The 27,687-nt window shown below is 40.6% G+C and overlaps 1 protein-coding gene across 8 annotated transcripts in view; it reads right to left on the bottom strand.

The window, feature by feature from the left end:
• Nucleotides 1–27,440, bottom strand: part of Nvl (nuclear VCP like) — an 86,026-nt gene extending 58,586 nt beyond the window's left edge. For 4 of the 8 annotated variants that reach the window (XR_010043603.1, XR_010043602.1, XR_010043604.1 and 1 more), the window contains exons 1-12: nucleotides 21,039–21,294; nucleotides 20,379–20,452; nucleotides 19,091–19,143; nucleotides 18,908–19,007; nucleotides 13,845–13,899; nucleotides 12,568–12,837; nucleotides 8,447–8,579; nucleotides 8,192–8,268; nucleotides 7,499–7,633; nucleotides 5,111–5,212; nucleotides 2,857–2,974; nucleotides 465–609 (exon numbers count right to left, since the gene is read on the bottom strand). Coding sequence is in view for 4 of the 8 variants with exons in the window: in XM_063237513.1 (XP_063093583.1) it covers nucleotides 465–609; nucleotides 2,857–2,974; nucleotides 5,111–5,212; nucleotides 7,499–7,633; nucleotides 8,192–8,268; nucleotides 8,447–8,579; nucleotides 12,568–12,837; nucleotides 13,845–13,899; nucleotides 18,908–19,007; nucleotides 19,091–19,143; nucleotides 20,379–20,452; nucleotides 21,039–21,095 (1,319 nt within the window). In the remaining 4 variants the exon portion in view is untranslated. Of the gene's footprint in view, nucleotides 1–464; nucleotides 610–2,856; nucleotides 2,975–5,110; nucleotides 5,213–7,498; nucleotides 7,634–8,191; nucleotides 8,269–8,446; nucleotides 8,580–12,567; nucleotides 12,838–13,844; nucleotides 13,900–18,907; nucleotides 19,008–19,090; nucleotides 19,144–20,378; nucleotides 20,453–21,038; nucleotides 21,348–27,218 lie in introns of those variants that run through there. The other 4 variants (XR_010043605.1, XM_013157525.3, XM_013157526.3 and 1 more) reach the window with 4 other exon arrangements.
• Nucleotides 27,441–27,687: the final 247 nt, after the last annotated feature.

Genomic DNA, 27,687 nt, shown 5'->3' with positions numbered 1-27,687 from the left:
TCTCAATAGATTTCTATTATTGGAAAAGTGCTTCCTCAGAGATTTTTGATTATGTTGTAGTTGTATTTTTGTTTACTGGTGGACATCTATTTGGTTTCTGGATATTCAACCCCAACTACTAAAGAAGACTGGCCCTACAGCAAACACACTATCTAACTCTCTTACGCTAATACAGAGGCTGAAGCATGCTAAGGAGGATCTGCCACTGCAGCCCTGGTAGCCCTGCTCTGTCACATGGCTCTACACTGCGCCTGGCTGGAGGGCCCACTAAAAACCAAATCAAGTGTGGGTACCTAACCCCTATTATCAATTATCCTAGTAATGAGTAAGTTGTTTTAAGTAAGTCTGCATTAATGTAATGCAGACCTTTTCCTTTCCAAAGCAGTGTCACTGACAAAAAAAGGCTACACAGTATTTCTAGATAACAAAATAGGAATAATACGATATAGTCAACAAAAATGTACCTTTCCCTGGCAGGTGCATCAGGGATACCTAGGCAAATTTCTCGGTCGAACCTCCCTGCACGTCTCAGAGCAGGATCTAATGAGTCTGGTCGGTTTGTAGCTCCAATGACGAGGACCTGAGCCACAGCAGCAACGTTATTCAGATCTGTAAGAACCAGCCACAGGTAAGAAGTGAACAAAGACCTAAGAGCAATGACCCCTACACTTACCTCTTACTACTTAGAAAGTATTGCACATTTTAAGATATGTGTATTTTAAATATACATATAAAACACTAACATTTATTACATGCCTAACGTAAAAAGTATGGGGAAGGCAAAATACCAACTTTGTTCTCAGTAATTATAATCTACTGAGAAATTTTAAATATATAATTAAAAAAACAGGGTGGAGGATAAGTGCTGTGAAGTACAACGATGGGTACTATATAAAGAAAACAATACTGAAAGACAAGGAAGGTATTATGAACTGCAATAGAGGAATGAGGAGGAAGTAACATTTCAGAAAAGCCTGAAAGGCAAAAATGATTCTGATAAGTAAAGATACAGGTTAATGAAATTCTACACAGAATATATAAAACCATGGAGGTTGGAGCACATATGACATGTCTGGGCAAGGTGCACAGCCAACAAGGAGTCCTTGGACAACCCATAATGTTTCAGAAGGATGCTGAATTAACTTGAGACAGGGTACAAAAGTCTGAGCTGTGCTGATATCATCTTGAGATATTTTAGGAATAGACAGAATACAAGGCTTAAAGTTTATCTGTCCTAAATCTGTAGCAGGATTAAACATTAGGTAGTCTGAAGTTATAGTCCCTTTCAGGAAATAAAATGCTAATTAAATTGTGACAATTTAGCCAGGTGCGGTGGTGTATCTCTGCAACCCCAGCACCTGGGAGGCTAAGCCAAGACTGTCACGTGTTCAAAGCTTGCCTGGGACACTAGTGAGTTTAAACTCAGGCTAAACTACATAGTAGGACCCTATCACAAAAGAACAAAATAACTCACAAAAATATTAAAAATTAGTCATAAAGATTTTATATATTACATTCTTCAGCTAGAAAAAGTCATGAAATGCTCTTCTCAGAATACAGCTCTCAACAACACTGCAGTAAATAAAACAACAGAATAAGCAACTTGAAACTGGCACAAAAACACAGTTTGTTCTACTTCAACCTTTCCTGTGTATACAGAATGTATGCAGAAAAACTTCAAAGAAAGTAGAATCTAATTCTATAATTTCTGGTTATCAAAACTTGTATTTTAAAATCTAAAAAAAGAAGTTACAGACATGGATAAAATTAATGCAATGTTAAAAGTACTCCTTCAAATCTAGTAGTGCTGGGCATCACCAAGGCCCTGCATAGGTTAAGTAAGTATTCCACCATTCAGCTACACACTCACCTCCAGGCAAGTTTTAAAGACAATTCAAAACAGCAATGCACAAAAGGCTAAGAAAGGGGCTGGGGATTTAGCTCAGTGGCTAAGCGCCTGCCTTGCAAGCAGGCAGTCTTGAGTTCGATCCCTGGTACCAATAAAAATTAAAAAAAAAAAAAAAAGTCTAAGAAAAGAGATTTTGGACATACAAACAACCAAAGAAATACAGAAAGATGTATAACCACAATGGTAATCAGGGAAATGCAAATTAAACCTGAGATACCAGTTTTCAACAAACAGACTGGCACAGTTAAAATAACTGGTAACATTCACTACTGCCAAGAATCTGGAGCAAGGGAGACTCATAGCACTGGTAGAAATATGAACTCTTCATGGAAGACAACTTGCCTCTTTTCTTTAAAAAAACAAAACTCTTTTTTAAGAGATTAACTATGTAACCCAAGCGAACCTTCAGTTCACAATGATCTTCCTGCCTCAACCACTGCATGGGTCACTATACCCAGCTTTCAGTGAAAACTTAAAATGGGTAGTTTTCAACTATCAATTCAATTTCTACTAATTTATCACACAAAAATACATGTGCATCAGAAAAGCCCTTTTGAAGGACATTCCCCTGAAGCAAAAAAACTGAAAATTTAAGTATCAGTGCCGGAATACTTAAATATACTATGGTGTTTTGATCTTACATGATACCATGCACCAGTTTAAAAAAGGTAAAAATTATGAAAAATATTTCCAAGACATTTTGTTAAGGGACAAACAGTAAGTTGCAGAACAATGTGTATGGTGCACTGGCAGAATTATAAAAAGGGAAAAAAGTCTGTTATTGTGTGTATGTGAGTGATACTTGACAAATTACATCAGGGGTTTAGTTTTCTATAAAAACTTATTTTACATGATGATACTTACTCTTTGTTTTATATCTTCATGTATGACTTACATTGTTTTAAAAAATTTATTATTTTTAAATGAATTCATTACTTTGAACTTACCATCCATGCAGGATAGAAGTTGAGCTACGATTCTTCGTTCCATATCTTTTGAAGCAACTTCTCTTTTAGGGGTGATAGCATCAATTTCATCAATAAACACAATGCATGGTGCACTTGACTAGAAATAAAAAATATCAATCTTTTCATCAGTCCATATTTTCTAAGTCTATTGAAATTCTTTTGTAAACTAGACATTTGTTACCTTATACAACAGTAAATTTTAAAACTTTAAATCAGAAATCTCAAGTTCACTGAGGTAGTTCACAGCCGTTAATCCCAGCACTCAAGGTGCCTCACAGGAGATGTCAAAGTCACACTCTGGGCTCCACAGTGAGTTCAAGGCCAGCCTGAACTACACAGAAACCCTGTCACTCATAAACAAACTGCAAAAAAGGCTGTGCTTTTCTTTTGAATCTGCTAAAAGAACTGAAAAAGTACCAGATATTCTTAAATTGTGGCAAATATATAAAATGCACCATTTTAGGGGCTGGGGATTTAGCTCAGCGGCATAAGCGCCTACCTTGCAAGCAGGCAGTCGTGAGTTCGATCCCTGGTACCAATAAAAATGAAAAAGACAAAAAAAAAAAAAAAAAAAAAGGCAAAATGCACCACTTTAACTATTTTAAAGTATACAGTTCAGTGGCACTAAGTACACTCACAGTGTTGTATGGTTATTACTATCAACCATCTTCAGAACTTTTCAAATATCCTATATCAAAACGCACCAGTTTAGTCTAGCCTGAATCGATATTCTACCCAGAACCACGTTTTCTTTCTTTTTTTTTTTTGTCTTTTTCCTTTTTATCGGTACCGGGGATCGAACTCACGACTGTCTGCTTTCAAGGCAGGAGCTTATGCCGCTGAGCTAAACCCCCAGCCCCAGAACCACCTTTTCTGATCTGAACCCCCTGGAACCTCGGGAAGAGGCTGCCACACTGTGTTTTTTTTAACCACTGACTGATAAGCACTGCACTAGCTCAGTACTGATTTAGCGATATAAACACAGAACTCATTTCTTGAAAGTGCCTTTTGTCTTTTTTACGACCTGTCCCTGGCTACATATGCCACTCTAACAACTGAACTGGCATGTTTTGGAAAATAGGAGCCACCTCAAAGAGTCAGCTTTGCTTCACACCCTGCCTCTCCCTTTTTTTCTGTATCTTCCTCATTGTGCCCATGCTTTCTTTTGCTGTTAGCACACACGACAAAGTTGACGGGCTCCTCGCTCTTGGTATTTTAAAATAGTCTCCCTTCTGAAATGCTTTTTCTCAGCTACTGCTGAAATCACCGCTAAGATACAGTTAATCTAATTTCATGCTTGCCTCTAGGAGTTGTACCAGCCATGTTCGTCAGCTACTATATACTCTGGATGCAAACAAAGACATGAAATTTAAGTTTTCAGGATCTTCTAATTTTAGCCACAGTGATAATTCTTATCTCTTTAAGTGTGTGTAACAATACGACTGCTAATATTTTTGGGGGTTGTGTTGTAAATACTCTCAAAAACACCATGAAACTTAGTCATATTAATATCCATATTAAATAGTAAGGAAACTGAGAGGCCAGAGTGGTTAAATATCTTGTCCAATATCATAGTGACAGCACAGGATCTGAACCTACCTTTCTCACACAAAGTAAAGACATAACTACTATGCTATACTTAAGGTAAAACTTCACACTTGATTTTAGCCAAAGGCCAAGAAATGCCTGAAGGTAAAACTAAATTTTAGTAACAAAAAAGCCAAAACAGGGAGCCCAATTTCAATAACAGAAATTACAATTAGGAAAAAATCTAATCTGTGAATCTTATCTTTGCTAAGGGAGTTTTCCTTATATAGCTTCAATTATGCAAACAGAGAAGTGCATATTCTGGCATTTTTATCGTTTCTTCTGTAATGCAATAATCCTAGCTATAACAAGGTTTATGGTGCTTAAAAGTTGTCTGATCAAACCTATGTTGAGGAAAGTGAAAGTGAATGAAAATATCCTAAGGATGATGTATATTCAACTAGTACTACTGGGTGTAACAGCTTAGAAGTTTGTAAAAATTACTTTTATGTCTAACTTCAAAGCAAACAGATTACTTATGGAGGAGCCTATATCATTAAATCTACTTTAAATACTTAGCTGTTATGTATAGCCAATTACCATATTTACAAAAGAATGCGATAGTGAAAGAGATAACAAATACATACTAGTATCAAAGAAAGCTTGTAACATCTGAAAACCTGACGTTAGCTTTTAGCTGACTCACCACAGCTTGTTCAAATAAATCTCTGAGCTTCTGTTCAGACTCCCCAGAAACTCCTGACACAATCTCTGGAGCAGCCACTTTCAGAATCGGCAGGTCAAGTTCCTGTGCACAAACAAGTAACAGCATGACCAAATATCCAAATGTTAACCTCCTTACTGTTTCTTTACCCAGTCCTCAAACAAAAATCAAGTTTTTAAAAAAAATTTTTGAAACAGGATCTCACTGCATAGGCCCAGGCTGGCCTTGAGTTCAGAATGATCCTTCTACCTCAGCCTCCCCAGTGCTGGGATTATGGGGACACATCACTAGGCCCAGTTAAAATTATATTTTTTAAATGAATGACTTCAACAGGAACTTCATCTTTGTGAGTTGGTCCACTGAAAAACACTATTTAAAAAATTACAATTTATTTTTGCAAACATATTAAGTAAAGACTTTCTACCTGTTTTCACTCTACAAGTACTCTTAGAAAACTCTGAGGCAGGAGGATAGCAAATTTAAGTCTAATCCAAGCAACATAACACTTTCAGGATGGGCTATAATTTGTGTTTCTTGTTGCGATGTTGCTTTGATTTGAATTTTATCATCGCACCGTCTTGAACCACCAGTGGTACGTGATGACTGTCCCATCAGGCAGCCTGTACCATGTCTCAGGGTCATTTGATTACAATACCATAAAGAGGCATTGATTTAACAAACCACAGGTTATCACCTTACAGTCCTCAGTCCTTTATGGAAAACAAAATGGTATAAAAAATTGTAGTAAAGCTAATCTATGGTACCACAGTTGTAAATGCATTATTTTCTATATACTATGGGTCAAGGATGCAGCTCAGTGGCTCAAACACTTGCCTGCTAAGTGCAAAGTCGTGAGTACCAAAAAAACCCCACAAAAAACAAAAAAACACTTCCATGTTAAAATTTAGAGAATTATTATAAAATTATCCACGAACATGAATGTTTTAATGATTTATTACTGAAATACTTTTTAGTTGGCATGAATCATATTAATTTGGACAGCAATTATTCAAATTTGAGCAACTAAGTAGGTTCGATCATTTACAGACCTTTTAATTTTATTAGTAAAACACCGATAAAGGTGATCTCTTTGTACTACTGGTGATACAAACATCCTGATGGGACAGTCATGCTTGTTCCACCAGTGGTTGAAGCCAGCAAGAATGTTAATGACTTAATGAGACCCTGTCTCAAAAAATAAATAAAGGGTTCTAGTCCCTTTGTGGTTGCTGTGATTCGGTTTACGGCCAGGGATTTAGCTCAGTGACATAAGCACCTGCATGGCAAGTACTAGGTCATGAGCTCAATCCCTGGTACTAATAAAAAAAATAAAAGACTAGAAATATAATAGCTCAGTGTGAACATAGTCTACGTTCAATCTTCCAGGCCCATCAAAAAAGGGAAAAAAACAAGAAAAGAGAAGGTATAGGAAATCCATTAGTGTAAATGGTAACAAGACATTCTGGTTACCCTGAAATTTTACTTTCTTAACCACATCTTTGACCTCAACTCAATCGTGGGTGTACAAAACTCTACATAGTATTTTCCATTTGTCCCCTTTTAAAAATGATTTTCTTTGAGTGTTTTTTTTTCTTTTTTGGTACCGGAGGATTGAACTCACGACCTCACACTTGCCCCAGCCCTTCACATAGTGTTAATCTGTTAATGACTGATACAATACACTACTCAATGAACTCAAGTTACATGGATATTTTGCATTTTACTACTCAATAGTTTCTAAAAAATCCAAAAGGTCTAAAATAAATCACTAACCTTATTTTATAAAATATCTTATATTACCATTTTAACACTAAAAAGTGTAAGAACATGGCACAATGGAAATTTTAAATGGATTTAGTTGTATAGAAACAATACTAGGGTTTTAAAAAAATTATTACGTTGTACTTAAAAACGACCGGGTTAAAAGGAAAGAGAAATAACTAAAACATAAGGGATGTGTTAAAAGAATTGTTTTTAAAGCCATATTATCTTGTTTCCCATTCAATTTTTGTGATGCATGCAGTAACCGACTTTTTTTTTGTCTTTTTGAGACAGGGTCTCGATGCTAAGTAGTTCAGGCCTTGAGCTTACTGTGCAGCCTAGGTAGTCATGAACTTGCAACAGTCTTATTGCCCCAGCCTCCCAAGTGCTGGGAATACAGGCATGTGCCACCATGTGCCACCTAGTAACTGATTTTTTAAAATCCCCTGAAGAAGCATGAAAGAAGTAAGTAAAGTCAGGACTGTATCTCACTGACCATAATGCAATGTCTTCTTGAAAGATACCAGGTCTGACAAAAGCTGACCAAGGAAAAAACATGAAACACAGTAACACAACCAGCAAAAGTGAAAAAGTGTCAGTCAGTCTCACCCCAGCAATTGCATGTGCAAGCAGCGTCTTGCCACAGCCAGGGGGCCCGTGAAGCAGAACGCCGCGAGGGGGCACAATGCCCAGGTGGTGGTACACTTCTGGATGACGCATGTGTATGAGCATCTGGCAGACTTCCTGGCAAGGAAAAAGCATGGAGATACCTTCCTTAGCCCAAAAGAGAAAGAACCAGGGTGAAATGTAATTTTCTTTTTTACAGGAGGAAACAGTACAAAGCCCAGACTTTGGGCTTAGGCTTGAGTCCTAGCTCTGGCATCAACAATGTAATTTCACCCTGAATAACCTCTATGAAGTTCCACTTTCTAGATGTAAAAATATCTACCTTATAGAAGTGGCACAAAGTAACTAGTATGCCAAGTAGACAAAATTGATACTAAAGAGCTGTAGTGACTGTCAGTATCAGCACCCCCAAAACAACAAGCATGCCCCCTGTTTTTAAAAGATGGCCATTTTACAATACTGCACTCCTGCTTTGGCCCCCTCACCTGTGACCTATTCCCAATTTCAGGAAAACGCTGAGGTAACACACTTATGTAACAGGGCCCTTAAGAGTACAGAGCAGGCTGCCCTCTTCACCTGCCCAGGTCTCCCTGTTTGCATGTAATGGGGTAGGCTCAGTTGGTGTAATTGATTATCAATATACCCATTTGAGGTAAAATTTGAATCTCAACTAACTTTTAAGGTCATATCATTGCCTCCAACATCTTCAAACTTCACACTGGAGGTCTGCAATTCTAGTCCCCTGGCTTTAGCTGGTAAACAAACAAAAAAAGATGAACAGGTCAATGATTTTGTATAAACTCACAACTGAAGTATCACTAGATACAAAAATATTTTCTAGTAATCAGCACACAAAACGTCCCTCATTCAACTTGGAATACCTAGATTCCACTCTCAAAGCAAACATAAGCACCACTACACATATCTCACCTTTCTTTTGCAAGACAGCTTCTATTTCTCCATCTACTTCCTGAAGGTCTTCTTTCTTTCGTTTGTTTCCTTTGCCCTTCATTTTGCCTTTCTTTTTTCTATCATTCTCCAGAAGAGAAAAACTTTTTGTATCCTGGGAAGACAATACATTTAAATAAGCCATACTGCAAATTACAATACCAACAATGTGTAAGTTTTTTAAAAAGGACATTTTACACAATACTGCACCCCTGCTGTAGCACCCTCACCTGTTACCTGTTCCCAATCTCTTCGCTCCAAGGTGTTGTCTGCTGGGGTGTCCTTTACCTGGGGTGTCCTTTACCGTAACCTTAAAGCTCAGTTTAAAGCCAAACATTTGAAAGCTTTCTTCCAGTTTATTTAATCCCCTCCTCATACTCCCCAACCACCTGCATTTGCAGCTGGTATTATAAATTATTGGACTCTGTTTTACATTTGGGTGATTCTTTGTCTTTCCTGAACCAAGAGCTCATCTACTGTGGATACCAGTAACCTTTTATATCTCACTGAGATTCTCACAGTTGATGTTTCACATAGATGATCTTTACCTGATGATTCACAAAATTAAATGAGTATAAAGCTGCTTTGTGAGCTGAGATAAAGTATAAATCAACATATAAGTCAAGTTTTTAACTATAACGTTATCCACAGGTGGGTGATTAAAGCAAAGATATTTGGAAAATATCTTTATTTAAATTTAGTGGGGCAAGATTTCAAAGCCCCTCTCTACCATGCTTTAACCAGGTAAGGAAGGCACCCACCATATTCACTTTAGGATACCTCACAAGCTAAGCTTTTCCTCAGGTATGGCAAACATCAATTTTAAAAGGTTTTTTCACAATAGCTCTCTGCTTATTCTATACGGTTCATAATACATCTACTTATGTAAAAGACTTCCTAATCCATTAGCCTGACCAGAGGAAAAAATTCACCTTGCTGTTTCAGTGTTGGGCGCAGGTGCTCAACATACCATACCCCACCTGGGACTAAGGATCACACCAGCTTCCGCAATGTGCTACGTCCCTCTTTAAATTAGCCAACCCGTGCACACTTCGTGCTTACTCCGTACTCTGTGGCAACTCCTGATTGGCCACAGCTGGATATATTAGCCAGAGCCTGCGTCCCATTCCCGCCCTGTTTCCTCGTGGCAGCCTGTGATTGGTCACGGCCAAATATATAAACCAGAGCCGTGTGAATAAAGCAGCAGTTAACTGTTGTCCACAAGAGCGTCTCCTGTCTCATTGGGGGGCTGCGCCGGTCAACTGGTGGCCCGTACGGGGAGCGCTGAGACCCTCTCTCCGACAGTACGGGGAACGAGACTTTCTCTCCGACGGAACAGAGGGTTAACAGGTAAAACCGTCAAGCACCGATAGCGGGGCTACGCGGCGGGCGGGGGCTGACAGGTTAAACTGCTCAATGTTGGTAGCGGGTGCTACGCAACAGGCAGCGGGTGCTGCCGGGCCGGATGGCGGGGGCTATTGGGCAACCTTGGGCAGACGCGTCGCAAGGGTTGAGGAACTCGTAAAGAGAGTTCCTGGTGCCGTAAAGAGGCAGGTTTTGGGGGCCCCGTAAAGGGGCGCGGGGACTAAGCTGTCCCTGTTAAAAAAAAAAAAAGGAAAAAGGAAAAAAAAAATAAATAAATAAAAAGAAACTCTTGAAATTCCCGTTAACATGGGTAACACCGTTACACAGCCGCTGTCGGGCGCTTTGGGCGACTTACTGAGAGAAAAGGGATTACAAATGAAACGAGAACAAATTCAAAACTTCCTCGATCAGGTCCATAAGGTAGCACCTTGGTTTGGTCCCACGAGGTCCGTTACCATCCCCAGCTGGGATAAATTAGGGAGAGATCTTGACTTTGCAGCAGAAAATGGCCTCCTGGAGCCAGGAGTCAGACCCCTTTGGGCAGTAGTGAGAAGCTGCCTCGCAGACGCCTCTCGTCGTGACCATATAAGGGCTGGCGCCATGGCGCTTGGTTACCATCAGGCAGAATCCTCCCGCGAGCAATCTCGCGAGCCCAGTGTCGCAGGCGAGGCGACCCCACCCAACCCAGAAACAGAGGACTCATCGGATGCAGACACCACTGAAAGAGGGGAAGTCACACACACGCAGTCGAGAGGGCCCTACTCTGAGGCCATAAATGAGCTGCAACGCAGGATTTCTCAGAGTAAATGGGTCAATGAAATCGAGTACGGGATCCCAGGGCCGCCCCGTGTAAGACCTACGGCTCTACCTCCCGACCCGCATCTTGCAGGGGGCCCAAGTCGAGCCCACCGCGATTAAGGGCGCACCAGCTCGGAGGCCCCGGGGATCCTTCTGCACCCCTATCTGGGCAAGGGTCCTCCAGTTTATCGCTTGTGACCCCCTGGATGGATACTCCCAGGAGATATTATGGGGATTCTCCCTGGCCACCATAAACACCACAAATATGACTTTTCCAAATTGCTCCACCACAACCTGTTATATGTTACAATGTTGGGATAACAGTACACTTTCAGCTGTCGTTATGCAGGTACTCCAGTTCGTACCGATTCCAGTTATGACGGACCCAGACGAGTTTCCTGTGATCCAGCTGGGGCCAACTCTCCAATTGGCTTTCATAAAGGAATGGGCGGGAATAGGGGCTCTGGCTAATATATCCAGCTGTGGCCAATCAGGAGTTGCCACAGAGTACGGAGTGAGCACGAAGTGCGCACGGGTTGGCTAATTTAAAGAGGGACATAGCGCATTGGGGAAGCTGGCGTGGTCCTTAGTCCCGGGTGGGGTATGGTATGTTGAGCGCCTGCGCCCAACATTTCAGAAACAATCTTTCCTTCCACCCAAAATCAACAACTCTAATTATATCCAAAACAATTACTTTAAAATTCTCACCAGTAAATTTGTCTCAGGAAGGCCACTATGTACTACTAATTCAACAAACTGGCTGCTATGAGGCAGATATTTTGGCCACATTAAAACTCAAATCCTTGCTCTTCTGGATCTTACAGTCTAGTGTAGGGAGACAAAGAGTAACTTAAAACACACACACACACACACACACACACACACGAAACAATAAGTGACCATAAGTGCTTAAAATAAATAAATAAAATAAGGGTTGTTACATAAAAAGGGTTGGGTAACAGGCAATACTCTAGCTAAGCATGGTGGTGCAATCCTATAATCCTAGCTCTCTGGGAAGATCACAAATTCAAAGCTGGCCTGGGCAGTTTAGTGAGATCCCTGTCTCAAGATTAAAAATTCACACTGTTAAAGTGAAATGAATTAGACACGTTTAAATTTTGCATTGTTCCTCTTATGTGAGAAACCCTAAGAATAAATAAGGCTCCTGGGCAATAGGAAGAAAAAGTTCAAATGAGAAAGAAGACAAGGGGATGGAGGAGAGGAAAGGGCAGGAAGGGAAAAGGAAAAAAAAAGAAGAAAAAAATAAAACAGTTTTCGTAAATAAGAATGGGAAGGAGGGTTGAAAGAAGGGAAGGGGAATGGGGAAAAAAGAAAATTCAAGATGTATTATTAGAGTTACAAATTCCTACAATAAATGTGATAAATTATGTATATAAAAATATACCACTAAAATTAATTTTAAAAATAAAATTAAAGGTTATTGAGAAACCTTAGAGGAGGGAGATTGTATAGCTCAATGTGAAGGATCCGGGTTCAACCCCACATACCATAGAAAAGAGAGACCAGAAAGAAACAGAGTAACACTATGTGCTATTTACTGTGTCCTGAAAGACAAAGATGGCCACAGGAATCTGCAGAAAGTGTCCTACAGAGAAAGCCAGAATACCCCACATGAGAGAGCTAGGTGTCCTAAAGACAGGAAGAGGCCCCTGTGGCTAAAGCAATGAGGGAGGAGAAGACAGGAATAAAAGGTACAAACAGTGGGATCCGCCCTCAATGCACGCATGTGCATACACACACACGACACAGATTCCAACTGGAGCTCTAGTCTTCAATATAAGGTGATGATAATAGTAGTACAAAGTGATGAAGCTCCTATGACTTTTGTCAAATACAAGTCTCTATTTGATACGACATTTAATGAAAAGACTATAATGTACTCCAACTATGTGGTGCCACAATTATACTATGAAAATTACCTGTATCTCAGGTCTAGGCTTATGATTACTTTTCTCCTCAGATGGCTCCATGAAAACACTGTCTTTCTTTCCACCTGGGGTTCTGTCAATAAACCATCCTCCCTCAGACTCTCTGGCAGGGGTCTTCAAAGTAATGGAGCCGGTTTTAGAATTCAACTGTGGTGCTGAAGCAGTAGTTTCTCTTTGTTGCATCTCTGGAGTATTTGAAACAGAATCAGGATTTCCTTTCCGATATAAAGAGAGCAGTGAACTGTTCATGTGGTTTGCTGACTGGCAGAAACAGGATTTTAGTATAAATTACTCAACAGGTATTCAAGAAAGGTTCCATTTCTATACTAATCAGTTCAGCAAATTACTCTTGTTTTTTTTTTTTTCTTTTTTTTTCCCCCTTTTTCTTTTTTTATCGGTACCAGGGATCGAACTCACGACTGCCTGCTTGCAAGGCAGGTGCTTATGCCACTGAGCTAAATCCCCAGTGCCCTGCAAATTACTCTTGTAATATTTACAGTCAGAATGTTTGGGCATTCATAGTAAGATGACTTGCAACTAAGTGTTTCCGACTCAAAAGATGTGTTCTTATCACCACTCCACCATAATAAGGGGCAAATTAATTACTGCTTTCTAAATAAAACCAAAAGTACGGATGCTTTTTAAAAACTGTAAAAAAAAAAGTATGAAAACAGACTAGTAGTGAGTCACCATTATTCCATCAACTCAGAACTGGATCAAATATAATTCAGTATCATGCCTTTGGTAATAAATTAAAAAACTGATTTTAAGAAAAGTTACCAATGAATTATTGCCATAGCATTTAAACCTGGTCATCAGAAACGCCAGTTCTTTTAAATGCATTCCCTTCATTTTTTACTATTAATGCCCCATGTATCTGCCTTATTTCTAACTTTTTTTTTCCTACATGTCACTGACTATAAACACAAATACCAGAAGAATGATTAATCCATCAACATTATATGTGTTTAATTATTTATTGATAAACACATGCAACATCTCCTACCGTCTATTAATGATTTTTTTCTCCAAGAAGGGAACATAGTAATTTTTTCAAGATAATCAAAATGGGCCAGGCATGGTGGCTCACACCGGTAATTCCAGCACTTGGGAGGCTGAGGCAGGAGGATTGTTGCAAGTTCGAGACCAGCCTGGGCTACAAAGTGAGCTGAAGGCCAGCCTGAATTACATAGCAAGACCCTGTGTCAAAAAGACCCCCCCCCCAAAAAAAAGATAATCAAAATGGGCCCAGTAAATATCTGGCTTACCTGTGGATCTATGTAATCTACAACTGAATCACCATCAGAAGAGCTTTCAGTACACCTTAGTAAGAACAGAAGGAAACAATTTAAAGGTTTTTTTCTTGTAAAGAGTTACAGTCTAAAACAAGTATATTAAGGCAAATACTGTGGTATTTCCAAAGTCCAAGCTTTGGAAGCAAACAAACTTGGGTTAAAAAAAAAAATCTACCTTATGCTTTCATTGTCTGATCATTTTTTTCATGCCTTTATCTTGTAATCTGAACAACTACTCTGAAGATAATATACAATATATTAACTAGTATTAATCTCCTATCATTTTGTTTTGAAATTCTGTATTGTCCTTTTAAAAAAAAAAAAAACTACCTTTGCTGGGCATGGTGATGTGGACCTATAACCAACCACAGCACTTGGGAGGCTGAGGCAGGAGGATCACCCTGAATGTGAGGCCAGTCCAAGCTACATAGTAAGTTCAAGGCCAGCCTGAATTACATAGTAAGGCTATCTTAAAAGACCACACACACATACACAAACCCCTGACATCTAATAACTACAAACTGATATTATATATCTGATCAATATATATGATAAATCTGCCAGGTGCGGTGGTGCACACCTGTAATCCCAGCACTTGGGAGGTTGAAGTAGGAGGAACCCTGTGAGTTCAAGGCCAATGTCTTGGTTATTTTTCTCCCTTGGCTGAGACACAATACCTGATGCCCCAAATTAGGGAAGAGAAGGTTTATTCAGCTTCCAGTTTTTTTGAGGTTTCATTTCATACTCAGCTGGCTCCAAGACAGCGTGGCGTGGTTGAGGAGCAGCTGTTCATGGTGGCGTTGCAAGAGCAAAAGGGCAAAGGAGGAAAATCGTGCAGTCTTCTGTCTCTTATAATGTATGCTGAGTACCTGCCTCTGGGCAGATGGGGCATTCAGACTCAGCCATCCCAGTGCTAGGAAACCAATCACAAATGCTAGACTCAGCCATTGCCATGACTGCATGAGGGTTGGGGACCATCCAAACACAAACGGTAACAGCCGCCTGGAGTACATAAGCAATTTCAGGGTCAGCCTACATTACACAGCGAGTCTTTTGTCTCAAAACAAAACAAAAAACCATACATACATATGTACATAAATAAACAGATAAAAAAGGTAAATTATCCACTATGGGAGAGCTGCTCTAAAATTTATGTCCCTAATAAAAAATATCAACTCAAAGAAGATTAAAGAGTTAAATACACAAAGAAACAAAAGAATACATGTAATATTTTACATACAAGACTACTCTAAGCATATGATCATAAACCATAAAGGAAAAGATTAAAAGAATAATGATATAGCTCAGTAAGAAGGCCCTGGGTTTTATCCCCAGTACAAGTAGAAAAAAAGGGGGTAGGGGAAAGAATGTTATTTTTTCTTTTTTTTTTATCGTTTCTGGGGATCGAACTCACAACTGCCTGCTTGCAAGGCAGGTGTTTATGCCGCTGAGCTAAATCCTCAGCCAAAAGAATGTTATTTCATGCAAACAAGTCTGACACTAATTCAAATATTTCTCAAACAAAACAAAACAAACCCATAAACAATTCACCAAAAAAATTAAACAAAAACAAAAACCAGGAACAGCAATCTAAAAAGATTCTGATCTATCTATCAACAAATTTCAAATACAAGCATATAATCTCAGCAGTCAGGAGGCAGAAGCAGGAAAACTGCCACAAGTTTAAGGCCAGGTTGGGCTACACAAGAAATTTGAAGCAGCTTAAACTACACAATGAGATCATCTCAATAAGTAAAAAAAAAAAACTTCAAGTAAATACTATGATTTCCTATAAACAAGTTGAGCAGTCCTTATCTAAAAATCCAAAATATGAAGTGCTTCAACCAAAATATGATACTTCTCAAATGCCAACATGCCACCAGAAGTAGAGTAGGTTGTATTAGGCCTATGATAGGCTGCAGCTAAAAAGCAGGTATACTAAAAGTATTGTATAAAACCATCTTTAGTTTATGTACATACAGTACATAGATGAACTATTCATGAATTTTTTGCTTAGAACTGGATCATAACCCTCAAATATTTTACTATGCATATGTAAATATACTAAAGCCTGAAAAATGTGAAATCCAAAACAGTTCTACTTCCCAGCATTCTTGATACGGGATACTCAACCTCCAATAGTGTAAATCGGATTGTAAGACTGCAGAGAAGTATGCCCTTTATACAAAGTTGTTGAGAGGGTATAGTAAGACAATATTTTTGTAAAATACTCCCAAATGTACTAGAAATCTCAAAAACATGTCTCTGACCCCAGCAATTTCACTTCAGGAATTTAACATAACAAAGCAATGTGATATACATAAAGATATATATCGATATGCACTAATGGATTAGTAATTACATAATAATGCAAACAGAAATGACCATATACAAGTATGAAGCTAGTGATGAAAATTAAGGAAAATAACAAATGAAAAAGTTTCAGTTATAAAAACTGAGATGGGGATACCCTACATACATTAGAATAAGAGAATTATACCACAAATACCATACCTTAGATGAAATTGGCAAATTTATCCCCACTCCTTTTGTTTTGTGGAGAGACAGAACCGCCTATGTAGCCTAAGTTATATTCCAATTCATGATCCCTCTGCCTCACTCCAAAATTGATAAAAAAAAAAAAAAATTTTTTTTCTTTTTCTAGTACTGGGGATTGAATTCATAATTTTATGCTTGCCCCACAGGTGCTTATGCCATTGAGCTAAAACTCCAGCATACCTCCTCAAAAGATATTAAAGAGAAGCCATACACAGCAAAATTAAAAAGTTACCAAAACCCAGGCTTGGTGGTACATGTCTGTAATCCCATCACTTGGGAGGCAGACCACTGTGAGATCGAGGCCAGCCTAGGCTCCAGTTAGTTCAAGGCTAGCCTGAACCACATACCAAGACCCTGTCTCAAAAGTAAATAAATTAATAAAATTGTATAGAGATCACTTTCCTGCCCTTGTCATGGCCCAAAATATATTTGTAATTCCATGGAGAAATTACTGGAATTCTAGTGAGTGAATTCCAATCTACTACTTCCAATTCAACCCAAGGTAAGAACAGTGAGACATACATAAATTATGGGATGCCAAGGGCTCCTAAATCCAGCCAAGATAGTAGCTCACCGGAATAAAGGCCACACTCCAGCATTCAGCCTGGGTTTTATTAATTCGCCATGAGGCGAGTGGCTTGGTGATGAGTGACAGGGACAGTGGCAGGAAATACGTGACCACCATGACTGTTGTGAGCTGGGCTAGGTATGAGGTCTGAGATCACCTCTGTGATATGCAGAGGGCAAGAAATGTAGAGAGTAATTGCCTAACACAACTAAAGTAGTATCTAATAACTTAGGATTGTTGAGTCAGTTCTGATGTATAATCCTTTTTAGCCTGCGAAGTCACAGGCTCTTTCTTGAGGTTTGGTCCCAGCCTATAGCCTAGAGAGCTCTCCATTGCACCAGGTTCAACCCTGTTTTCCTGGGAGTTACTCATTTGGCAAACAACAACAATCACCCTGCTTCAAGGATCACATAGAAGAGACAAAGAAACATCCCTAGGCAGCTCATTATCAATAAATGGAGATAGGGCAGTCAGGGTTATCGCTTAGCAGCACAGCATCTGCCTGGCAAGTATGAGATCCTGAGTTTGATTTCTGGTACCAAACACAAACAAAATGGAGATGGCTGCTCTTCTTTCAAGGAGAGTTGTCTGGGTGGTTCCTCACAAAATTGGGGGAGCATCTCACTTTTGAATTTTCCCTACTTGTCCCAAGTACCCATCTGTTCTCTTTCTCGTTTCCTCCCTTCAAATAAATCACCTTCGTTTTTAAAAAAAAAAAAAAATTGCTAAAAAACTTTATAGAGAAATTAAAATATCACTCACACAAAGACTTCATTATAAATGGTTTTAGCCTATTTTTTGTAATAGTCAAGTACTAGAGACAGTTTAAGGGCCCGGATATAGCTCAGCAGCATAAATGCCTGCCTGGCAAGAGCATGGTCCTGAGTTTAAATCCTGAGACCAAGAAAAAAAAAAAAAAAAGAAAAGAAACAATTCAAGAGTCCCAACACACAAATGAATTTAAAACAACTCTGATGGATTTTAAATCATGCCAGGGGCAAGATTCTAATTTAAAAATATATACTGTAAGATTCCATTTATAAAAAATTATAGAAAACGCAACCTAACCTATAGAACAAAATCAATCAATAGGTATTTGGAAATGGGAATTGAGGGGAACAAGAAATCTTTGGATGGTTAATAGAAATGTTCAGTTTCTTGTGAAGATGGCTTAATGGGCATATAACATATGACAAAAATCATCAATTTGCTTATTTTTAAAATGTATAGTTTCTTCTACATCAATTACATCTGAATAAAATTACTATCCTTATTAATGTTGTTTCTTAAACAAAATCAAGACACTTTTAAATATATCTGCCATTATATCAATGCAGAGAAAAAGATAATTAAACCACTATACCAGTAATACAAACTGTAAAAAACTTCCACGTCATTTGACATGAATTATAGGAAAAAAAATTTGTTTTTTATAACAGGGTCTTGCTGTGTAGTTCAGACTGGTCATGAACTCACTTTGTACCTAAGTTGGCCTCAAACTTGTTTCAATTCTCCTGCCTTATCTTTCCCCAAGGGTTGGGATTACAGGCATGTGATACCATATCTGGCAAAAAGTATTTCTAACACTCTAAGGAAACACTAAATTGGGTGTCTAAAACATACTAACAAAGGCAGTAATATCTCAACTCACTCTTGAAGGCCAAGTTAGAGGTTTGTAAAAATAAATAAATTAATACATACATACTTAAGTTACAGAAAAGCAAATATCCAAAGTCACAGACAAAGAAATAGTGTAATATCCTGGGGAACAACAGTGAGTATTCAATAAGCTGGAAGAAAGGCCATGGAGAGAGGTGAGAAGGGCTTTGTTCATAACAGCCACTGAAGCTTTCTAAGTGTAAATGTAACATGTTTTGGGAAAAAAAACTTTCCATTTTGTGTAACTTACTCATCATCCTCTTCCCCTTGTCTGGCTCTTTTTGTCAGATGTTCGTCTTCTAATTCTGTTCGATTTTTAAACTCCTTCTCATCACTGATTATGTTAAATACTAAAACAAACAAACAAACATGCTATGAGCTAAAAGCTTTTTCTGTAACTACTGTTAATCTGTTCTACTGCCCAAGGACTCACCTTTTTCTACCTGAATCCTAAATGCATTCTTTTTTCTTCGACCGTAGTCCACACTGGGGGAGGGGGGAAATGACAAATTTTAGTAGTGGTATCCACCAATGTTTTTCCATTAAGCCTGCTGTAAATGCAAAATACATATATGTAAAATAAAGTTGTATAAAAATATGTAATTATGTCACTGTTCACTGGCATGAACCTTTTTCCAAACAAATTGAGTGTCCGTTTTATTAGTTTCTGTTGATTTTATTGGTTTTTCTTTGAACGTTTTTATTTTGAAATTTCAAGCCTACAAAAATTATAAAATAAATAATATAATGAAACCTCATATGTTTTTAACCTATATTCTCAAGTTAACATTTTGGCACATTCACTTTATTTCTGTCTCCATAAAGAGGTAATGTTTTTTGGTAGTCATTTAAAAATGAAAGATATATACTTCATCTTAAAAAGTATATATTACTATATACAAAACATATTTACATAACTACAGTATATTTAGAACAAGCAAGAAATTTAAGATAAAATCTAATATATAGACCATGTTAGCGCCTGTTGCCAGGCCTGCTGGTGCATGCCTGTAATCCTAGTACTCTAGAGCCTGAGGCAGGATAGTCAGTGGGAGTTTGAGACCAGACTGGGCTATACAGTGAGACTCAAAAAAACCCCAAAAAACCAAAGAACCAAAAAACCAAAAAAACCAGTAGTGGGCTGGGGGTTTAGCAAGCGGCACAAGCAACTGGCTGGCAAGCATATGGTTGTAAGTTAGATCCCCTGTAAAAAAAAAAAACAAAAACAGAAAGAAAGAAAAAAATCTCCAACAAACAAAAACAAAAGGCCCTATAATTTGTCAAACTGTTCACCTAAAATACTGGATTCTTAAATATTAATGTAAGGTCTGGTGAAGGTTCATGCATTCATTATTTGTCATACTTTGGTCTCCTTTAATTTATAATAATCTTTCTACCTTTTCGTTGACACTGACATTTCTGAAGGGTTCAGCCAGCTAGGGCATGAAAACATCCCTCAAGCCATATTTATCTTACATTTTCTTGTTATTTAATTCAAGTTAAAGGTGCTCAAAGGAAAAAGTGGCCATCCAACCAATGAAAAGGACAGCATACCACAACAGTTCTTGTAACTGCCTTAGTAACAGAACTGAGTTCCATGCTTATGGACTGGAGACCAATGCCTACAGCCACTGATATCAAAGTGAAATTTAAGGAGCATTAAAACTTTTTAAATGGTAGGGGTGGGAGGAAGCAGAGATCTGGAAACTACATTTCTTTACCTGTACATTCTTTGCAAATCGCACGCTAAGATTCCAGTATCCACATATTTGCCACATTTATTACTGGTGAGGTACTAAAACAGAAAATAAGATAAACATAAAACAATGTTTCAAGACGTTTCTAATCCAGAGGCAAGAGGCTACTCATACGCTTTAATGCATACTCCTTCACTAACCAAGTATACCAAGACCATTGATAAAAGCCACCAAACAACTGCCACGTCAGCCAGGAATCAGGGACGTCAACGCTACTCAGCACCGTAACCACTGCGACCCCCCCAATCCCAAGGCGGTCTCAGCTTTCTCCACCGCCCCCCCCAGCCGACAGGCAGGCGCAACCACACCTTAACATCCCTCATTTTAGAGGGGCTACACTTTCGCAAAACTTGATTTTTGAAGAGTGCTGTGACAAGAAGCAGACATCCCGCAAACACTAGGGCGGAACAGCCGCTACCGCCGGCTTTCCCTCCACTCCCGCATTTCTCAAGCAGATGGGTGATTTGCCCAGCGCTTTGGGCCTCGTTAACGGACCTACTGAGTCCTTAATGCTTCTGGCCTCGGGTACCATAAAATACACGACTGCAAACCAAACACCACGAACAGGAAAGCCGACCCGCGTCCTGGGTCCCGGTCGTGGCCGCGGTCGCCAGCGCGGCTCACCTGCACCACCCGCTGCTTCAGCCTGCGGTCCACCGGCGTCGCGAGCCGTGGTCGCATGGCGCTTAGACTCGCCTCCTCACGCTGTCCCGCGCCGCCCACGCGACCGGAATCCTGCGTTACCCCGAAGCTGCTCACCCCGCCGGCCTCTCTGGTCTGGCCGCAGCAGCGCCAGGGAGACTGCGCACACTCCCCCTGAGCCCACTCTCCCGCTTGGTGCTCTGAGAGCACGACCGGAAGTAGCCTCAAAACGCTTTCCCCGCCTACCGCAACAGCTTCCGAGTTATCCGGAAGTGGCTTCCTGATGGCCCGCCCGGGCTACCGGAAGCAGAGCTGGAACCCGTAGGTCCCCTCCTCAGCCACCGGAAGTGGCCTAGGGCAGTCCGTCCGCCTGGGGTAGCCGTCTTAGTCCCCCTTAGAACGGAAGTGCGGCTGATGAGGAAGCAAAATATTGCAGAATGGGAGGTCCTGGAACTACGGGGCGTTCCACACCCTCTTTGCGGCCCCGTGGAAGGGCGCTGGTGCCTAAGTCGGTTTGAATGCACGCAACTTTATTACAAGGACACCGCACGTACTGGCCAGCACCGCGGATGGACACGAACTGCCGGGGTGGGCACCACGCTGCCCATCTTTCTTTTTCTTTTTTTTGTCTTTTTCATTTTTATCGGTACCAGGGATCGAACTCACAACCGCCTGCTTGCAAGGCAGGTGCTTACGCCGCTGAGCTAAATCCCCAGCCCCCTGCCCGTCTTAGTCATCTGCAAAGAGGCCTCCACAGGGGCCACCGTGCCAAGGAAAGGAAGGAGAGGGTTCCCCAAAGGACTAGACATTTCTCAGTTTGTAATCTTCATTTAATCTTACGCTGTGATCAACAGATCATTTTTGTTTTTTGAGGGTATTGAGAAAGGAGCTCCCTATATAGTTCCAGTTGGCCTCGAACTCGTAGCCTCGAACTCCTGCCTTATCCTTCCCAATACTATGATTACAGCATGCACCATCACGCCTGGCAGTAATTCTACACACTTGTAAGCTTACAAGCCACATGGGTTTATTTCCTGCAGTGAGTGTTACAGATTGAGCCTGAGTTTTTGTTTTTTTCTTTTTGAGACAGGGTCTCACTATGTAGTTCAGGCTGGACTTGGGTTCTCTTTGTAGCCCAGGCTGGTACTTAACTTGCAAACAATTCTGCCTCAGCCTCCCAAGTGCTGCGATTACAGAAGTGCACCACCAGGCCCGTCTCTGAGTTCTGTTCTTATGTGTGGTCCACTGTTGTCATTTATAGTTTCTTGTGTTTGTCTCAAAATGGTTCCAGTTTGAGCAATGAATTAAATGGATTCCCTGTGGATATAGGAGTATGAAGAAAAAGATGAGTGTGCATGTCAGGTTTTGTATTAAGGCTTAAAAGCAAAGTGGTCTGTTTGTGGAAAAGACACTAGAGACCAAGCCTTCAAAGGTTAAAAAACTTTTTTTTTTCTTTTTTATCAGTACCAGGGATCAAACTCAACGACTGTCTGCTTGCAAGGCAGGCGCTTATGTCACTGAGCTAAATCCCCAGCCCCTAAAAAACTTTTATCTGACTTTCAGTATAGTTGTCTATACTCTCTGACTTGATACCATCAACCGACCAGTTCTGAGTAAAATCTGTCAATAATGAGCAGCAATCAAACAAATCAGATTTAACTAAGATCAGTCAAGATACAGCAGTATAAGTCATACAGGGATCCAGATTAAGTTAACAGGAAATTAAAGATGACCACTGTGCTATATCCTGATATCTTCAGGACAGCTGTCTGTGCCCTCAGATGCAGTGCTTATATACAAACTGGGACGGAACAAGTTCCATCCAAGCAGACTGGTGCAAGTAATACGGGTTTTAATTCCCAGATACATTATTAACAATATCTTCTGCTGTCTTTTTTTTTGGTCTTTTTCCTTTTAATCGGTACCGGGGATCGAACTCACGACTGCCTGCTTGCAAGGCAGGCGCTTATGCTGCTGAGCTAAATCCCCAGCCCCCTCTGCTGTCTTTTTAAAAAGACTATTCCTCCCCTTTCACTCCCCCAGGATGTACTTGTATTTTTGGGTCTCCCCAGCACCCTCGGTTTTATATTAGGAGGGCAACCTGCTATTTACCTATTTAACTTTCTCACTCCTGGACTTGTTCTCTAGTTCTATTTCTTCACTTATTAAAGCCTGTCTTTTCAATCTATCCGTAAGTTCTGATCTGTTTACCCCTATTACTCTTTGGTTCCCTATCACATTGAGTTCTGTTTTCTCATATTTGATTTTGGCACATATACCTTTCTTCAGGTTTATTATATTCCCTATAAAGAGCATTACAGTGGACCCTACCTCTTGATCCACTCTGTCTGTGATTCTTTTTTCCCTTTAGTTAGTGTATCTAGGCCATCTATATTAGAAATTATATCCAACCTTTTCTGCTTCATTTTTGTTGTGCTCTTTTTCCATCATTAGGTTGTCTGTTTGTCTTCTTTATTTCGCCTTTTGTTCCGTTCATTGGAGCCTCTCTGCCACTGTTCCTGAAATCTTGGTGCTTTTCTCTCTCTTTAGAATGTTCTGTGGTATTCTCTGTAGAGTTGGATTGGTGGTTGCAAATTACTCCAGTTCTTCTTTATCTTGGAAGCATCTTTATTAATTTCTAGGGACAATTGTGCAGGATAGATCAACCTTGGCTGGAGGTTATTTTCTCTCAAGGTTTGGATTATTTCGCCCCACGCTCTTCTCGATTTGATGGTTTGTGCCAAGAAGTCTGACGAATTCTGATGGGCTTTCCCTTGTAAGTGATCTGTTTCTTGTCTCTGATAGCTTTTAATATTCTGTTCTTATACTGGATTTCTAGAATCTTGATTATTATACTCCTGGGTGTAGTTTTGTTTTGGTTGTAGGTGGCTGGAGTTCTGTATGCCTCATACATCTGAGTATCTTTTCCTTTTCCTATGTTTGGGAAGTTTTCCTTAATTATTTCTGTGATAGCCTTTACAGTTCCTTTGTTTGTACCCCACTTCTTCATTCACATTCTTTATTCTTAAGTTATAGATCCTCTTGTCATCTTATAGCCTTTGTATTGTTACTGCTTGTTTCTTTGTTATTTTTAAGAAATTTTTCCTTTCATGTTCCCACATTGCAAACCTGTCCTCCAGTTCGGATAGTCTATCCTTGGTTTCTTTCAAACAGTTCTACCAGCTTTCAATGGAGTTTTTAATTTCCTGGTAATCTCTTTGAACCTGCTTCATGTATTCTGTTTTCTCTATTTTTTTCATCAAACAATCCCCCCCCCCCTTTTTTTGGTCTTTTTGGTTTTTATCAGTACCAGGGATCAAACTCATGACTGCCTACTTGCAAGGCAGGCACTTATGCCGCTGAGCTAAGTCCCCAGCCCCTCTCCCCCGACCCTTTTTTTTTTCTTTCATTCTCTCATCTGTTTTTTCTTGGGAGGTGCTTAGCATTTCTTTAACTATTCTACTTATATCTTGCTTTAGTTGGTTAAATACTTCACTTTTGAACTCATCTATGAGGTCCTGAAGATATGGTTTTGTGTCCACTGGTGCTGTGTCTGATATTGCATGTTTGCTGTCCTTATTCTCCTTTGCATTTACCTTTCCTGGATCAGTGTTCTCAGGATTGGGGCCTGAGGACCTTTCTTGTTGCTCCTTCTTCCCATACTTTTTGTTTCTTCCATACAAGCATATATAGGAGGCCCAGTTTCTTTCTTTGTTGGCAGTTTGTTTGAATCACGCAGGCTAGATGTTTCAGCCCACTGCAGTGTACTAGGGAGACTCAGAACGAGGGAGCCTATGATAGACCCGCCCCTCCAGGTCAGTCAACCTGTTGAAGGCTTCACTGCATTAGGGTACACTGCCAGGCGTAGGGACTTGATTTGGGCTAGCCTATTGGGTCTTAGCCCATGGTGCACCCCACCAAGTCCAGTGCACCCCACCAATCCTGCTTGAGAAGGGAGTAGCTAACTGAAGTCACCGCTGCTCCTTGTTCTAGCCTATCTCCCAGGTTCCAGAATATCATTTGAGGGAGCTCCCCCTTCTCTATATGTCTTAAGTTACTTTATGCTCGTCGCTGAGACAAAATACCTGATGCCCAAGTTGGGAAAGGAAAGGTTTATTTCTTACAGTTTTTGGAGGTTTCAGTCCACACTCAGTTGGCTCCAAGACAGGTGGGCATGGCTGGGCTGGAGTTCATGGCAGCTGCAAACAGCAAGCCAGAACCAGCAAAGAGAAAGAGACACCTTCTTCCTGCCATTATATCACATCCTGGCTCCATCCCTTTGTGGGTGGAGCACTGACAACATCAATCCAAGCACTAGACACTGAACGAATAACAAATGCACAATTCAAACTCGTGAGGCCTGGGGGACACAGACATAAATCAAGAAACTATGGAAGAGATTTCATTCCGCTCACTCTTCGAAGGTCGATGCAGGGTCCTCTGCCAGCTCTGCTCTCAATTCAGTTCACTAACACCCACCCTTGGTTCGAATGCCTCTCCAGTGAGTTGAATCTGGTGGGCCATCCCAGCTGGGCCAGTTCAAGCATCTGTTGGAGCTCCCCCTTCTCTATGGAAAATTTTTTTATCCCTCTCACTCACCGCAGGTCGATGCAAGGTTCCCTGCCAGCTCTGCTCTCAATTTGGTTTGTCAACTCCCACCCTTAGTGCGAATGCCTCTCCAGTGAGTTGAAGTTGGTGGGTTATCCCGGACACGCCAGTTCAAGCACAGCAGTGGCAGCGAGTTCAAGCAGGGCGTTCAAGTGGCAGCGTTAAGACTGTAGCTGTTCCAATCGTATCACCGGGACTGTATTTTTAATTGGTTTTTCTCAGCTTAATTTGTTCCTGGATTGGGAGGGTATATCTCCCTCTGTTTGGGACTCCCCACGTTGTATTATTTTTGGGATCTAAGTTGACTATCTCAGAGAGCCTCTGTTGCTTGCTGTTATCTATCCACCATCTTCGGGACTCCCCCAATAATTATTATTCATTATAATGCTAGCTTTAAAATTTTCTCAGGATAAAACAGCAGACAAAGAACATAGGATAGTCACGGTTTCATGTTCCATTTCAAAGAGTGTGCAATGAAGCTTGTGTTTTTAATAAAATTTTAAAATAATTTTAATAAAATCTCTTCTGATTGATTCATTCAGCAACCATTTACTAAGTACCAGCTATTGACAGAGTACAAAGTACAATCGATTAAAAAAAAGCACTTAGTGTTTAGATAGCTGTGGGCAAGATACAGCATGCAGCCACAGCAGGTGTAATAACCTGTACCTTGTACTGCTAGCTGTAACATACTAACGTTAATGAATCTAAGAACCTATGCTGTGTCAGTCAAGTGCACTTGGTTTTGCCTTTACCCCTCCCTCGGGCTATCCTATCCTCCACCGAGTGAGTTCCATCCAGGGTGACAAACTTCTCCATTTTATACATTCAGTTCACCACATATCCAGGCAGTCAGATCAAAGTACTGTACTGCTTGACAGAGCAGTGATTTCTCGCTGTCTCATAACAGTTACACTCTTTGCCGAAGTTTGTAAGGGTCCTTTGACCTCGTGCCACCTGTGCCTGACTTCTCAATTCTTTCCCTCCCTTGTTGTCTGCTTCTGGCACACTAAGACCCCCAACTCTTCCATCTCTATCTTTATTTCTGATATGGTCACACTGAGTTTCTGGTGTCGCTATGCCTTGTGAAACACCGCTTGCGGACCTCCCCGCAGCGCTTCTTCAGATTTCTGCCCCCGCCCGGTGTCTCATCCAGCCTCCAGGGTTCCCGGTCCCCTTTAAATTACCCGCAAGAGCCAGTCATTCGTGACTATTTTCTTGCCTCTTCCCCACCGCAGTGTATGCTGCAGACCTGCAGAGACTTCCCAGGAGCCTATCAGGTTGGATCCAGGGACCGCACTGGGTGCGTGCCTGAGCAAGTGAGCGAGATGTCCCCACCTCCCGCGTCCTTAGGACGCCGTCCCGTGTCCCAAGTAGCTGCTACTTCAATGCCCTCTCCTACCTGGGCGCCACAGAAGCGTCCCATTAGTCTGCCTGGCTCACTTTTGTATCTGCAGGGTGCAGCGAGTTCTCAGCGTGCATCGGGGTGTTATAGAAACTCTAAATGAGTGAACGGATGTTTAGGGTAATGGATATAGCTTTTCAAAATCTTACAATTCGATGTGGACGGTGGGACCCTCGGAGGAACTTGAAGCAGGAAAATCACCCAGAGTCGGATACGCATGCCTGAATCTGCGCTTCAGGAAGAAAACTGCACGCCTTTTCTACCCTGCAAGTATAATAGGTTAGAACAGCAATTAGCGACAGTTTCTCCTTGGATTCTAGGCCTGCTTTGCGTTGTTACAGTACACACAGGAAATCGGAAGCGTGGAATAAAGTTCCTGAGTCCCCTACATGCGCCTGCGCGGGACTGTGCCTCTCACCCGCCCCTCTGAGGGCACGCCCCTAGGACTTCACTTCCTCCCAGTAGCTCCGCCCCTAAAAGAGTATGCTACCTTCATAGCGTCATGTGATAGAATTCAAAACAGAATATAGGGAGCATCTAAGATGCAAACCAAAATACCTGGCGAACAGCTCCTCCTGGGTAGTAAGCCGATCACAGTATTCAGTAAATACGCGTCAT

Source organism: Cavia porcellus, unplaced genomic scaffold (genome assembly GCF_034190915.1).
Source record: "Cavia porcellus strain 051 isolate PalLab524CR breed Dunkin Hartley unplaced genomic scaffold, mCavPor4.1 scaffold_26, whole genome shotgun sequence".
Lineage (NCBI taxonomy): Eukaryota > Metazoa > Chordata > Mammalia > Rodentia > Caviidae > Cavia > Cavia porcellus.
This window is presented reverse-complemented; position numbering and strand designations above follow the sequence as displayed.